This window comes from Nematostella vectensis, chromosome 1, assembly GCF_932526225.1.
Source record: "Nematostella vectensis chromosome 1, jaNemVect1.1, whole genome shotgun sequence".
Taxonomy (NCBI): Eukaryota; Metazoa; Cnidaria; class Anthozoa; order Actiniaria; family Edwardsiidae; genus Nematostella; species Nematostella vectensis.
This window is the reverse complement of record NC_064034.1, coordinates 18,376,372-18,390,336: the sequence shown is the minus strand read 5'-3', so window position 1 is coordinate 18,390,336 and position 13,965 is coordinate 18,376,372. Positions and strand designations below refer to the sequence as shown.

Below are 13,965 nucleotides of genomic sequence, written 5' to 3'. Positions count from 1 at the left end.
GGCTGTAGCAACAAATGCCAACAAGTAACTCTTAGTTCACTCTGGAGCGCAAGCGATAAACAAGACAATAGTCGATCTTCTAGGAAGCTACCTTTGATCACAAATAGCACGGACCATAGACGTGTCCAAAGCTTGCGTAAGCACCCGAATGGGGGAAGGGATACAAAAAAAACAAAAAAAAAAAGGATGATCGTCGGCAAAATCAATTAAGCCGAAGGATAGCACTTGGTGTGGTCAACAGCAATTCTTACCCCTAAAGATAGTACATTAGGTGTGGTAGAAGCAAATTTCTAAACCAAAGAGATAGCACTATCCTCAAAGTTATCTTCGCTATATCCTCTTTAAAGTCAGCGTCATTTCTTTCATCTTGTCTTTAAGTCCTGTTGTTAATTGAATAGCAGGATGATCCATTGGCATGAGACTTCATAAGGGAAGGGTCATTATTTAACGGGAAGGAGAGGGCTGCTATGTTTGGGGGAGGGTTTCAATTTTTTGAGCGCCGATTTTGGGGAGGGTCTTATTTTTTAAACAGGTATTATGATCAATTTCCGAGCCTCCTAATAGTCTGGAATTTTCAAATTTTCTGGGGAGAACCCCAGACCCCCAAAATTTTAATAAAATAAATATGATGGGCCTCTTTGGCTGGCGCTTCTATTTGTCTTATCTTTTGAAGTTTCGGTTTTTCAATTTCCATTCATGTCACTCCCCCACTAACTTTTCAGATTGGTAGTAAGAAAAAATATACAAATAAGAATTCTGGTGGAAAGGAGCTCTTATGATTCTATTTAGGTTTTAACAATAATGACTAACATTTCACTGGGGAGTATATCCCCGAACCTTCTATATAAAATTAGCAATTATACCGTTTCCATTGAGGTGGATAGTGGCAAAAAAGATTTTAAAAGCGACTATCCGCCGAAATGGAAATGGTATAATTGTTTTAGTATATAAAACGAGCTTTAGAGCAATTTTCTTTTCGGAAACACTTGCAAATCGGCTGTTTTCAAATTTTCCTTGATTTCGGGGCGCAGGAAAATATCCACCTCCTAGGAGGTGTATATTGCATTTAATCAACCAATCAAACCGCTTGTTTTTGCGAGGTTCCCAAGTTTTATATACTTATACTATATATACCCCTTGAATATGCTCCTGACTTGATGATACAGACAGACAGACAGACAGACAGATTTTATTTATTGGTCCCTTGAAACAGTAAAGTTACATCGGTTAGTGACCAAAAAATTTTAAAAAAGGTAAAATAGTACGTATATAAGACGTACAACAGCTATTATGTGATTGTTCTTAGTTTTAGTTTACATTGTATTTCCTTAGCTTGAAACATTCGGAAATGTACCTTGCAGCTATCCCTGCTAATTGAGTTGGCGGATTTATTAGTAAATTGAAAAGGCGTTTTTGTGTAATTTGATTGCGCTGCAAATTTTGGATAACTGAGTTTCGTAGCTCTTTGTATGTTTGGCATTATACTAGAAAGTGAAATTCATTTTCCACGTCATTTTTGCATGTTGGGCAAATCCGATCTTTTTCCTTTGTGTAAGGCCTCGTGTGTCTGCCTTTCTCAATTTGCAATTGGTGATTACTTATTCTTAGTTTTGTTAGCGCAACTCTATGTTTCACATTAGGGATGGCTACAAGGTAATTCTCTAATTCATATTTGTCTTTAAAAGTTCTATAAGTTCTTAGTTTGTTCATTTCATTACTGTTTTTCCTTTGGTCATTGAAATACATAAAGGCCAGGCTCGCCTGCCTGTCTGCTTAGTTCCCCCTCTCACACACACAATGATTCGGGGGGGGGGGGGGGGTCTCCCCCTAAGCATGTCCCGTTTTCTCAATATCTCCTTGTTTTTGGTCGCCCTTTTGGGGGATGGTCACAATTTTTGGGCTTTAAATGGGGCGAAACTTTTGAACCGGAAAAAAAATTCAACTTAGCAGACCAACCCCCCCCCCCACCCCCCGTCCGATAAATAATGACCTTTCCCTAGGGGAATCAGAAGACTCTTTGAACACCCTCTAAGGAATAGCAGTTGGTTATTATTTTTGTTCTACAAAGGAGTTCTTTTGTCTCTATTCTTCTCGTTCTTTGTGTCGAGGTGCGGATATTGTTCATTTGCCCAATCAAATTGCAGCTTGTAAGAGCTGCGTACTGACCCGCACCAAGTAACACCGCACTCTAACACCCCTTAAGGGATAGCAGTTGGTAGAATTGTATACCCCAAAACATACGACGATTAACCATCGCATGCATCTTTTAAACTTACTCCCCTAGAAAATGGAGTTTTGATAACGCTTTTTCGATAGATCGCTTTAGTTGGGATGAAGATTGGTTGCCTTACTTTGAATCAAGTTTTCTATCAGATATTTGTCAGTTGTTTTTGTAATGTAGAAGTCCACGGCGTTCTGTAAGATTCCTGTGTTTGCCGTGAGGAGAGAGGGGCCGGGGAAGCCAACCCAGAGAAGAGGGTAACTGGTGACGCCACATCACAACCACAGGATACCGGAGCAGTACAGGAATCCCGAAAAGATCGCCACAGGAGGGATAGTTTACCCTGGGAACCGGAGGCTCCGAGCTTCTCGGCGACAACGATTTCCGAACTCGCGGCGACAACGATTTGAGCGAAGCGAAAGAGCTCGTTCTCTTCTCTCAAAATGTTCTCGCCGCGAAGCTTGGAGCCTCTGGTATCCAGGGTTGCATTAGGCTGGCATTCATCAAATTTATTTGCTTATACATGCAGCGTGCCAAATAAAGTGCGTCAAGTTACAGTGAATGTATGAATATACACGAATAGGAATTAAATTATTTCATCGCCATTCCCCTCACACACCTCATGCACTGTGTAGCATAAGCGTTACCAAGGGAATTTTTGCGGGGTGATGGAACTAGCGCAAACGTTCGCGCCATACTTTGCGCAACCACTCAGACACCACAGACACGCTCTACTGCGCTCAGCCACTCCTGACGGTGCGGTGACTGGTGACCCTTGATAAATTCAATCTCTCAATAAAAAGGCCGGATTTAGTTACTTAAAAGTGAACTTTGATGCACACGCGAAGATAACTGTTGCTTTTCGAAAACGTGCTAGAAACTAAAATTACATGTGATTATAATGATCATATACAAGTTTAGTGTCAAACAACAACGAATATGCGTTGTTTTATAATGATAATTACAGTTAATTTTATAATCAACGCAAGGAAATTATCAATCGCCGTCGCATATGCGAGCCTCTCGAGAGGTTTAAACGCTCAAGCGGTACATTGCGTGACGAATGGGGATTCCTACTTATAACCAGTTTACACTTGTTCATCCGGTTTGCTCTATTAGATAACTCCAGGTCTACCGGTATGTGACAAGTGGAAAAGTACGGGAAAGCTCAACGTAATGCCACCCCTATCATTACACTGGTCCATCACAATCCAGCCGTCTTCTAACACTGTGTTACTGCACAACACACTAATAACACTCGTACTAAAGCTTCATCCTCGATCATGGCACCGATTTTCGGATACTGGAAACTAAGAGGGGTAAGACTTCATTTAACTCATATTGATTTATTGGTTATTTTAATAAAATCGCTGAATATTTAGTCCGAAATTCAACACGACTTCTCAATATTGCGTAAACATTTTTTAACCATGAAATATTTCATATTTATATTGAATTTTTTTTTCTAAATCAATAAAAGGGTTTACCCTTTAATCGAAAAGATTTCCCGAATAACTGATCTTGCAAAATAATGCACAATATACCAATAAATTATATACGTGCTCGAGATCAACACAAAAGATTCTTTGGGTCTTGCAACCTAATATTCCTGTAAAACTAGTTTGTGATACTATGACAAAGCAGTGGTAATCGATTTTCAGTTATGAGTCGAGATTTATTTGTTTTGTAAAGGACAATTGTAGAATCTAACCAATCAGCGCGCCCTTTTACACCGCAGATAATTCTTTGTGTTCCCTCGCGATAATTGACCGTGACATTAAAAAAATAGAGAGTCACACATGAGTATGCTAAAGGACGGACCGCTAGAAATTTGATGGGGAAGGTGCGTGAGGGCGCTGGTTTGTGGTGGCGTCGAATTAAACGTGTTTTTTTTTTTTTCGTGAATGTTCGAAATTTTTTTTTCTGCTTTCTCCATGCACATTTTCTCTTACATTTTTCGTCTGCTCGTTATTATTTTTGAATATTGCACCACCCCTCCCCCAATGATCTAATGATCCGTCCCTATACTCCCCTGCTGGCAGAACCCTAACAGAGAAAAGAGGCCTCTGCTACGTATCCCTCTGCTAGAAATACCTATCCCTAATGAGTCTAGAAACTGTCAGGCTATTACAAAGGGGTCTTAGACCTTAAAAACTGTTAGGCCACAATAACCATGGATAAAAAATATTCTAATATGCTGGTCCTAACTATTTGAAAGCTGGCGGAAGGAGTGCGTTACCTTCTCGCCTACACCAACACGGAATACGAACGGAAGGATTACGTGACAGGAGATGGTAAGTAGTACGTGACGGAAACGGGAAGCTGTGTACTCTTCTGCGCTATTGCAGCCATGCTGTTGACGATTCTGCTTATGCATAATAGGGATAGTATAGGGACTAAGGTAATAAGACAAACTTCATAATGGGAAAACTTGACAGGAGGGGCGGGGGACGGGGGACGGGGGGGGGGGGGGGGGGGGGCGCCTTCCCCCATCTTGGATCGGATGTGTTTTATGCCTATTATGCTTATGCATAAGGGAGCCGGTGGGTGAGGGATAGTATAGGAACTGAGGTGATGAGGCAATCTTCATAATAGGTAAACTTGATAGCAGGGGCGCGCGGCAGACGGGGTGGGGCATGGGGGGGGGGAACCACTTGAGCTGATGTGTTTTTTGTGCTTGTTTTTTTTTTACATAAACGCGCGGTTTTTACATGTATCTAAATAGCGTTACAAGTGTTACATGCATGAATCGATTGCTCGATAAAGGCCAATGTCAGTCAATTCTTTTTTTTTCTTTTGTTTTCAGCGCCAGACTTTAACAAGGACGGCTGGTTATCTGAAAAAGAAAATATAGGGCTATTGCTTCCAAACGTAAGAACTATATGCAATTATCCCCGCCCTGGTCAATCGAAAGAAACGATAATTGATATCAATTGATTTCAATCGAAAGAGTTAGCTAATTGAATGGGTAATCGTTTAAATCGAAAGCGTAAAAAATTAATTATACATTTAAGTAGGACGAGATCGCGATATACATCCATACAATTAACATGTTATCGAAATGATCTTGTTATCGTGCTCTTTTGTGTAACATTCTTAACATTGCTTTTCTTTGCTCCTCCAGCTGCCCTATTATATTGACGGAGATATCAGGCTAACGCAAACAAGCGCAGTAAGTAGACACAGCTTGGCTTACTTATAGTGTGTCACGTGACTTGTGTTACTCAACACGAGCTAAGTCCTCCAGTTCTTCCCAAACAAATTGTAGGGGAAATGCAGTACATTTATTACATACTGCTCACATTAAACTCCAACTCAGGTATAAAATATTTGACTATAGCACTCGTTTTTTTTCTGATCTTTTTAGATTATGAGGCATATTGCGAGACAACATGATCTGTGTAAGTTGTCCGATTTGTTATCAACAGTGCAATTGGGACCCGCGAATCAAACTTAAAATTAATTACATGCATTTGATTTACAGGTGGAAAAACCGAAGAAGAAAAATGTCTCTGCGACATGATCGACTATGAGGTACTCCAGTACATAGTTGCCATATTATAAACTCTACAAAGTGGCCATAAGAAATCTGGACGTATTTATGTAAAAGAATATCAATCTTGCTACCAGCAATGTAGCTACATGTAAGATGCTGGTTGGAATGAATTTTGAATTCTCTTCTTCTTTTTCCTTTCTTTTCAGATAAAGGACTTTTTCCCGGGATTTTTCAAGGCTACGTACTTCACAAATAATTTCGTAAGAAAAATAAAATACAATTAAAATTAATTGATTATTCAAATTAAACAAGCAAAAGAGGTGACAAAATTGTGATTTGTTTGCTTTTTAAACTACCAGGAAGAGGATATCAAGGTTTACCTGAAGGGAATCCGAACTCTCGTCAAACGCTTTGCAAACTTCTTGGGCACAAACCCTTACTTTGCCGGACAGAATGTGAGTGGCGGGAAAAGTGGAAATGCTCGTGATGCTACGCCTTGTTTCTAATGCCGTACCCTTTTTTGCCACTGATTTGTCACTGCAAATCAAATGTCATGACATTTGATTTTAGTTTTTTGTGGAGCTTCGACACTAGTTCTACTATGCAGCTCCCTACAAAGAGAACAAAAGAAGGGACGAGTGGCAGAAAGCTCTCCTAAGGAAGGTAGATTAATTAAGCGTCGGGAATCGAACACGAGTAGAAGCTAGGGGGACTCGAAAACACACTCTCTACAACCAAATTAGTCATATCTTATATAATGGGTTACCGCCATCGCGAACTAATCATTTTGGATGCAACTACCATAAAAATTTCTCAGGTAACACTAACCTATTTTTACTTTTATAATGTTCAGTAATAAACAATAACGAAAAGAAACCAGAAAGCTTAGGTAAGTAATCTAAATTATCAAATTGATTTCTTTTCCTTTTCTCAACAGTTGACTTTTGCTGACTTTAACGTTTGGGAGGCGCTGGACCAGCTTCGAACACTGGATCCGACTATTCTTGACGGTCACGACAATCTTAAGGTACAACTTAGTGGAGAGGGAGGGGAGGGAGGAGTGACTCACACACGATTGGTAAAACTTATAGAAGAGGGGAGGGGAGCAGGATTGACTCACACACGATTGGTAAAACTTATAGAAGAGGGGGGGGGGGGGAGGGAGGAGGATTGACCAACACACGATTGGTTAACTAATAGAAGAGGGGAGGGGAGGGAGGGGGGTTGACTCACACATGATTGGTAAAACTATTAGAAGAGGGGAGGGGAGGGAGGGGGATTGACTCACACATGATTGGTTAAACTAATAGAAGAGGGGAGGGGAGGGAGGAGGATTGACTCACACAAGATCGGTAAAACTTATAGAAGATGGGAGGGGAGGAAGGGGGATTGACTCACACATGATTGGTATAACTTATAGAAGAGGGGAGGGGGAGGGGGATTGACTCACACATGATTGGTAAAAAAAAGTCGAGTTTACACCTAGCGCAGACTTGTGGATTATCAGAGGCAAACTTGAATATTCTCCTTGTCTTTGCACGTCTTTTCCGAGGGAATATTCCGTTTCATACACATGTCTTACACTGGTTTAAAAAAGCGATAACGTACCATATCCGCATGTCTTACACCCAGTGATTATTTGGTGCTAACTCGAGTATTCGCCGCGTCTTATGCTAGTATTCCCTAGCGTAAGCGCGTGTTTTCCGCAGTGCAGACAACGTGATTACTTGAGCATACCTAAACATCCCTAGGTTTTCCTAAAGGTGATTATTTGCGCTTACTAGAGTATTCGCCGCGTCTTAGGCTAGTATTCGCTAGCGTTAGCGCGTGTCTTCCGCAGTGCAGACAAAGTACTTACATGCGCATACCGAAATATTCCCCTGGTTTTCCTATAGGTGATTATTTGCGCTAACTTGAATATGAGCTCTTTTGGAAGAGGGGAGGGGGATGTGTGATTGACTAACAAAGGATTGGTTAAACTTATGGAAGAGGGGAGGGGAGGGTGATTGACTAACAAATGATTGGTTAAACTTATGGAAGAGGGGAGGGGGGAGGGTGATTGACTAACAAATGATTGGTTAAACTTATGGAAGAGGGGAGGGGGAGGGTGATTGACTAACAAATGATTGGTTAAACTTATGGAAGAGAGGAAGGGAGGGAGGGGGATTGACTGACATTTGATTTTTTTCCCGGCAAAACTAAAAAAAAAATACAAAAAGGAAAAGAAAAAATAACGAGTTCAGACACTATCCGAGATCAAAGTGTCTCTCCTAAGGGAAATAGAATCTCTTTTCACGGGTACACCCTCTTCGCTAGCTGTTGCTGTGAGGATTTTTGATTCTTGGGTAATACTCGAGGGTACTTTAGGTGCCCTTTTTTCTCGAAACAGCTCTTATACATCGTGGTGATTGACTGATAACACTTTACTTGTATTTGTAGGGATTCATGAAGAGAATACAGGTAAGCACGTCCGTCACCATAGTAACTTGTGCTCCCCTGTGGAGTATCACTGAACTAAGATCACGAATTGCATGACGGAAAAAAGCGGCTGTATACTTATCAGCTTATGTGAAGTTCAAGTTTGAATATGAATATGAAATCTTGAAATACTCTTGTCACTTTTCCCCAGGAACTACCCGGTGTCAGGGAGTACATGGCCTCAGAGTTTTACCACAGCCTTCCCATCAGCAACAAAATGGCCAAGTGGGGCACTCAGCCCAACCCACCACCCGTCAAGCTATGATACGGCTTTGTCAAAGGGATTTTGAGTACAATGCATGGATAGTTCAATAACTAATACTTGTGTGTTGTACGTAGTTCGTCAAAGGGTGCAGTGAAATAGAAGACGCTTCTTTTAAAAATCAACAATGTATTTAAAAAGGGGTTTGTTGTTGATTATGTTATTTTGATTACGGTAGAGGAAGATTAGAGGCCGGATGCTGTCAGAATTTTCTTGTACATTCTCTGTAACTCCCTTCGTCTGTCCGTTGCATTACTCCACGTTCGCCATTCTGAATGTATATGAAGGCTTTTAGGGTATATAAGTACACTCCCCGGTAGTACTCACTAGCAGTGTAATTAAATTGTTGCAAATCGCTTATTTACCAGGTTCTATTATGCAGGTAACTTAACCATGCAGTCAAAAGTGACCTTGTGGTTGATTAAAAAAATCTTGATTGCCAGCCACTGGTGCACTTTCTGTCCATATGATTTCTTTAAAGCTGTTAGATTACCCGACTTGTCGCGGTATCGCATAGGTGCCGTACGCAAATGGACGAGGGCTTGCACCCTTGCCAGAAGAGGGGGGAAGGACCGTAGGAGCCTTCACGGGGTCGATTTACTTAGGATAGCAGGCGCGAACCTAGGGGGGGCGCGCATGGTGGGCTCCCATCTCCACCCCCCCTTTCCCTTGAACGCCCAAAAGAGTTCATGTCTGATTGACAGATTGTCACATACTAGCGTTTTTCCTTGTGATACTGTGCACTCGCTTCATTCACCAAATCCTGTACGCGTCTGGATGGGGAGAATTTGAATAAAAGGGCTTATTTTCACGAACATACAACATTTAGACTTTCAGAAAAGATCTGAATTTTCCTAGGGGCAGAGCAGGCGCGGGTCCTAAACCTGATTAAATTAGATGAACGAAAGTGAGTGAAAATCACAATCTTATCGCGTTATTCAAAGTGCGTCGAAGTTCTTTTTCTTGAAAACAAAAGTGTTCTTGTAAACTGGAAAGTGATTTTTGCCTTTTTCGGGAACAGTATGTTATAATTAACTTCAAGAAATTTTTTTTTTGTGATACTAAATGAATTTCTATACAAAACCGTAAACAATCAAATGCGAATCCCTAGATTTTAATAGCCAAGTGATATTCGATGATCTACATACCCAAATATGGTCATCGACGAGGGCAGGCCTGATACCCAGAAGGCCGCGCGCTCCCTGTGTGGGCCAGCAGCCATCTTGAATCGTTCGTGTTTCCTGGTGGTAGGCTGCAAATCTGTGGACAATTTACCATGGCTGATTACGACGAGCCGATTTCTGACGACGAGAAGGTAAAATAAAGATATCCCGCCACATAATAGTGAGGTTCATTGTACAATATCACTTTATTCAGATGCAAAATGTTTTCTTCAACTTAGATTCGTATAGCTTCTGATTTCATCAAACACGCCCCGCCGGGCGAGTTCAACGAAGTGTTCAACGGTGAGTTTATTTTCTGAATGCTTTAATGACCCTGCCAGATTAAATTTTAGTAATTTAAGATACTGTTACTCCTTCCTCTTAGATGTCCGAATTCTCCTCGACAACGACACTCTGCTCAAGGAGAGAGCTGCAAGGTTAGTAGGAATTTGTGTTGTCGTCAAATTTCTTTCCAACCTGTTGAATTCCACTACATTACTTAGTGCATTAATGATTGCATTTTGTCCGAAGTTTTAAATCACCTAGTAAATAATTTCTTCCCGATGGCATTTTTGTTTTAGTCTGTAACTTTCGTAAGAAATGACTATGTTGCCTTGTGCTTTAAAACACGTACACATTTCCTCCTTGTGTCATTGTATTACTTAAGTCATCAATATTTTTAGACAATTCACCTCTTTTTAAAACTCATTCCTAACCTGAGCATAAAGTATAAACTATAACCTGTAGTAGATAGCTACTATGAAAAATGTAATTCATAATTGCTAGGAAAGACAACCTTGTCATGACATTGTCAACTGCAAAGCTCAAATTTCGAAACTCAGAGAAGACAGCAATAGTTTGTGTCAATATAGTTTGTTCCAGGCTCTGAATTTTTCTGTTTTACCATATTGTAAACTATGTTGCATTTTTTCTGCATAGCTCATTTTCTGACTACAACAAGGAGCAGTTCACACCAGCTAAGCTCTCAGGCGATGAACAGGTACTAAAATGTGTTGTTTTGATTATTGTTTTGTTGCTTTTGTTGTTGTTTCTGTTGATGGGAAGAATTTAATTTGTCTTTACATTCAGTAAATTCCCCCTTTCTTAAACTTGTGTGCATGCTTCGAAGGCTTTTATCAAGGCAAAGAGATGGCTTGACTTATAGATTATACATAATTATATTTCTGGTAGGTTCTCATTACAAGACATGGTGAGCTCTCAGATGGTAGCTTTATTGACCCCAAGAGCAAACAGAAATTCAGTTATGATCATCTACGCAAGGTGAGAACATTGAATCTGTCTAGTACCTAAATTTCCTTTTGAGTTTGGTACAGTATAAAGTCAATTATTGTTGATGAATGTGCTGGAATCCCTGTTTCCAGTCCTGTCTTATGTCCATGTTAGTCCACGTAACACTTTGATGACAGCTTTGATAATGAAAGTTTTGAAATTATGATTCAGGAAGCCAGCAATTTAACTGCACAAGAGACAGATAGCACCGCAGAACCATGGCGGGCTGCCGTTGACCAGGCATTCAGGGCTTATGTAAAAGATCACTACCCTCATGGGGTGTGCACTGTAAGTAATCATGACTAGCGAACATCCTACAGTCATAGATAGTGTCGCTAACAGTCCTACACACCTGTATTTCGACTGACATCTGGCTTTTTCTATATCCCCTTTGATGGAACCTACAGTATTACTGTTATCATACCATTATCTGATCCCTTTCAATTGTGGCCTTACTTATCATATTATACTTAACCACATTATAGATATGCTCTGCCATAGGTTGTCCAAGTTTTTGTTGTGATATCTTCATTTATGTTTTGTTAACTTTTTTGCTTTAGGTATACGGTAGCAGTACAGACGGCCTTATTACTATTGTAGCTTGCTTAGAAGACCACAAGTTTGAGCCCCAAAATTTCTGGTAAGAGATTCTACGAAGAAAATATTTTGAATAAAAAAGACTTAAAATATTAATTTGTAGTTAACACATGACCCAGCTAAAGGTTAAGCCTTTCCCCCTATATGGAATGCAAATGGTAGCAGGGCTTACAGTATGGTTTGTCATCAGGAATGGCAGATGGAGGTCAGAGTGGAGTGCATCATTCAAAAAGTCTGGAGAAACAGTAGATATGAATGGGGTTCTCAAATTGCAGGTAATTTGTGAGGAATAAGACAACATGCTCTTGGGACAAAATTGCCCTTACAGAGACCAAACCTTACTTTAGCATTGCATCTTTATTTCATAACTATTGAATATTCCAATTAAAAAGCATGATTACACTTTATAATGCATTTTTTTTTTTCATTTTTAAGGCATGCATGTATATCAGTTAAAATCCTGAAAAATAATTATTATATATATAATTATTATATATAATGGGAGCCCCACTCTTATTGTTTTTATCTATAAGTACAACAATGTAATAGCAGTTGATTAGAAATCCAAGAGCTAGAGTGTGACTCCAAATACTATACAATTATTCATTTTTTTTTATTAGAGGCCTGAAAACCTTTGCATTACACCAGAAATCCCTTTAAAATGATAATTCCAAATTATTCCAAAAGGCCCCCTTTAAAAACTCTGTGTAAAAAGTGAGCCAAATTGTGACCAGGAATCGGCAAAAAAAAAAACATAGAAAAGGGAGCACAGGTGCTCAGTCATTAAGCTAAAATTTGTAGTGCACAAATTTTAATTAATTTTGTTTGTATTTGATGATAGATCTCATGAACTAATTGCATTACATAACTTATTGTGTTTTCAAGGTCCATTACTACGAAGATGGAAATGTTCAGTTGGTTTCATCAAAAGAGATCCAGCATGAGCTAAAAGTAGCTGTAAGTATGATTTTATCAGGATCATTATCTTTTCCATGAGTTAGATTCATCTTGTTGTTTTTGTTCATACAGAGTGAGGCAGCTACAGCTAAGAACTTTGTACAAAACATAGAAGAATCAGAGAATGAATATCAGGTACAGTACCATGTCCAAGAGCAATCCCAACCAATTTTTTTACTGAGATGGCATTGAAGGAACCTCCCAAACCTTCACCATAATATGAACCTTTAAGGAATTTTTTATACTACCATTTTTAATTGATTTACTGTGATATTTGGAAGATTGTCAATAAAGTCAATATGATGTTGCATTTTATACAAAAACAATCCAAGAGAAGGAGTATATACTTAAATATAGTCAAGGATGTAGCAAACACTGAGATTAAGATTATTTCTACTACAGAAAGCAATATCTGAGAACTACACACAGATGTCCGACACCACATTCAAGGCACTGAGAAGACAACTGCCCATCACTCGCACTAAGATAGACTGGAACAAGATCCTAAATTACAAGATTGGGCAGGAGCTGAAGAGTTCTTAACTCTCCTATCCAAACTAGAAGAGAACAGTTTAAACATTTTCACATTTTTTATACAATACTGCAGTAGATCGAGTTGTTCCAATGTAAGAGAAGATAGTGTAAAAATCACAGTAGAGATATCTGGAGTTTCTCCATAGCTTTCATCATTGCTTTGTTGAGTTCTACATCAGGTTCTATTTAAAATTGCAATACTAGAATACTAAATCTCACATCATACACACAACATATTTTTTGGATACTGGAATACATCTCGTGAATAGATATAATGTCTTTATACTTTGTTGTCACTTGTAAGCATTGCCAGAACTTTAGCCACCTAGTAGCAGGGGTATAGCTTCAGGGGGTCCTTGACTAGGAAGTCTGCTCAAGTGATAGAAAATTTAGAACCACTGCAAGATATGAAGAATTACCTAATAGAAAAGGATGTCCTGAAACAAACAATGCCACCCCTACCTTTCACTAGGAGTGAATTGCATACTAATAAATTTCCTAGTAAACTTTGCCTGGCATATGCTATTTTTGCAGCAAAGAAATTTTCTTTGATGTAGATTGTTCTTGCTTACAAACTTTTTATATTAGTAAGCTGTTGAATTTAATAGTGAGAATACTCTTGATTACACAAAAACAACCAATGTAAAACCAAAAATTATAATTAAAAAAAATGCTTATTTGGGGAGGATTGATTTTTATCCAAACAGTTGCCCCCTAGAAATATCAATAAGAAAATAAATCTTAATTTTTGGGATTTTGGCAAAGTCGGTGTGATCATTGAAATTTTGAATTTTATATTAGGGGTTAGGGCCAGTTGCAAAAACAACACTACATTGAATTAGAATTTGTTACGATTTATTTTTAGACTGTTCTCCAGATAATGAAGGCCCTGTGGTTAGTGTTAAAATAGCCTACGTCTAGCCGCTGACTCACGAATCTGTCAGCCGCGATTTTGTCGTCCTAGCAA

General features: G+C 39.3%; 2 protein-coding genes across 2 annotated transcripts; both read left to right on the top strand.

Annotated features, from left to right (window-relative positions):
* The first annotated feature begins 3,373 nt into the window (after window positions 1–3,373).
* On the top strand, window positions 3,374–8,899 carry LOC5514467 (glutathione S-transferase Mu 2). The gene is made up of 11 exons (XM_048727261.1): window positions 3,374–3,540; window positions 4,440–4,515; window positions 5,028–5,092; window positions 5,346–5,393; window positions 5,589–5,622; window positions 5,706–5,755; window positions 5,924–5,977; window positions 6,077–6,172; window positions 6,655–6,744; window positions 8,157–8,177; window positions 8,347–8,899. Exons 1-11 carry the CDS (start codon window positions 3,505–3,507, stop codon window positions 8,458–8,460), a joined length of 684 nt encoding a protein of 227 aa, XP_048583218.1. The 5' UTR covers window positions 3,374–3,504; the 3' UTR covers window positions 8,461–8,899.
* A 724-nt stretch (window positions 8,900–9,623) lies between these two features.
* On the top strand, window positions 9,624–13,681 carry LOC5514434 (F-actin-capping protein subunit alpha-1). Its single transcript, XM_001634601.3, has 11 exons — window positions 9,624–9,772; window positions 9,860–9,923; window positions 10,006–10,057; window positions 10,560–10,620; window positions 10,812–10,901; window positions 11,082–11,198; window positions 11,471–11,550; window positions 11,698–11,782; window positions 12,393–12,464; window positions 12,537–12,599; window positions 12,867–13,681. The coding sequence occupies exons 1-11, from the start codon at window positions 9,734–9,736 to the stop codon at window positions 13,005–13,007; spliced, it is 864 nt and encodes a 287-aa protein (XP_001634651.2). The 5' UTR covers window positions 9,624–9,733; the 3' UTR covers window positions 13,008–13,681.
* The last annotated feature ends 284 nt before the right edge of the window (window positions 13,682–13,965 follow it).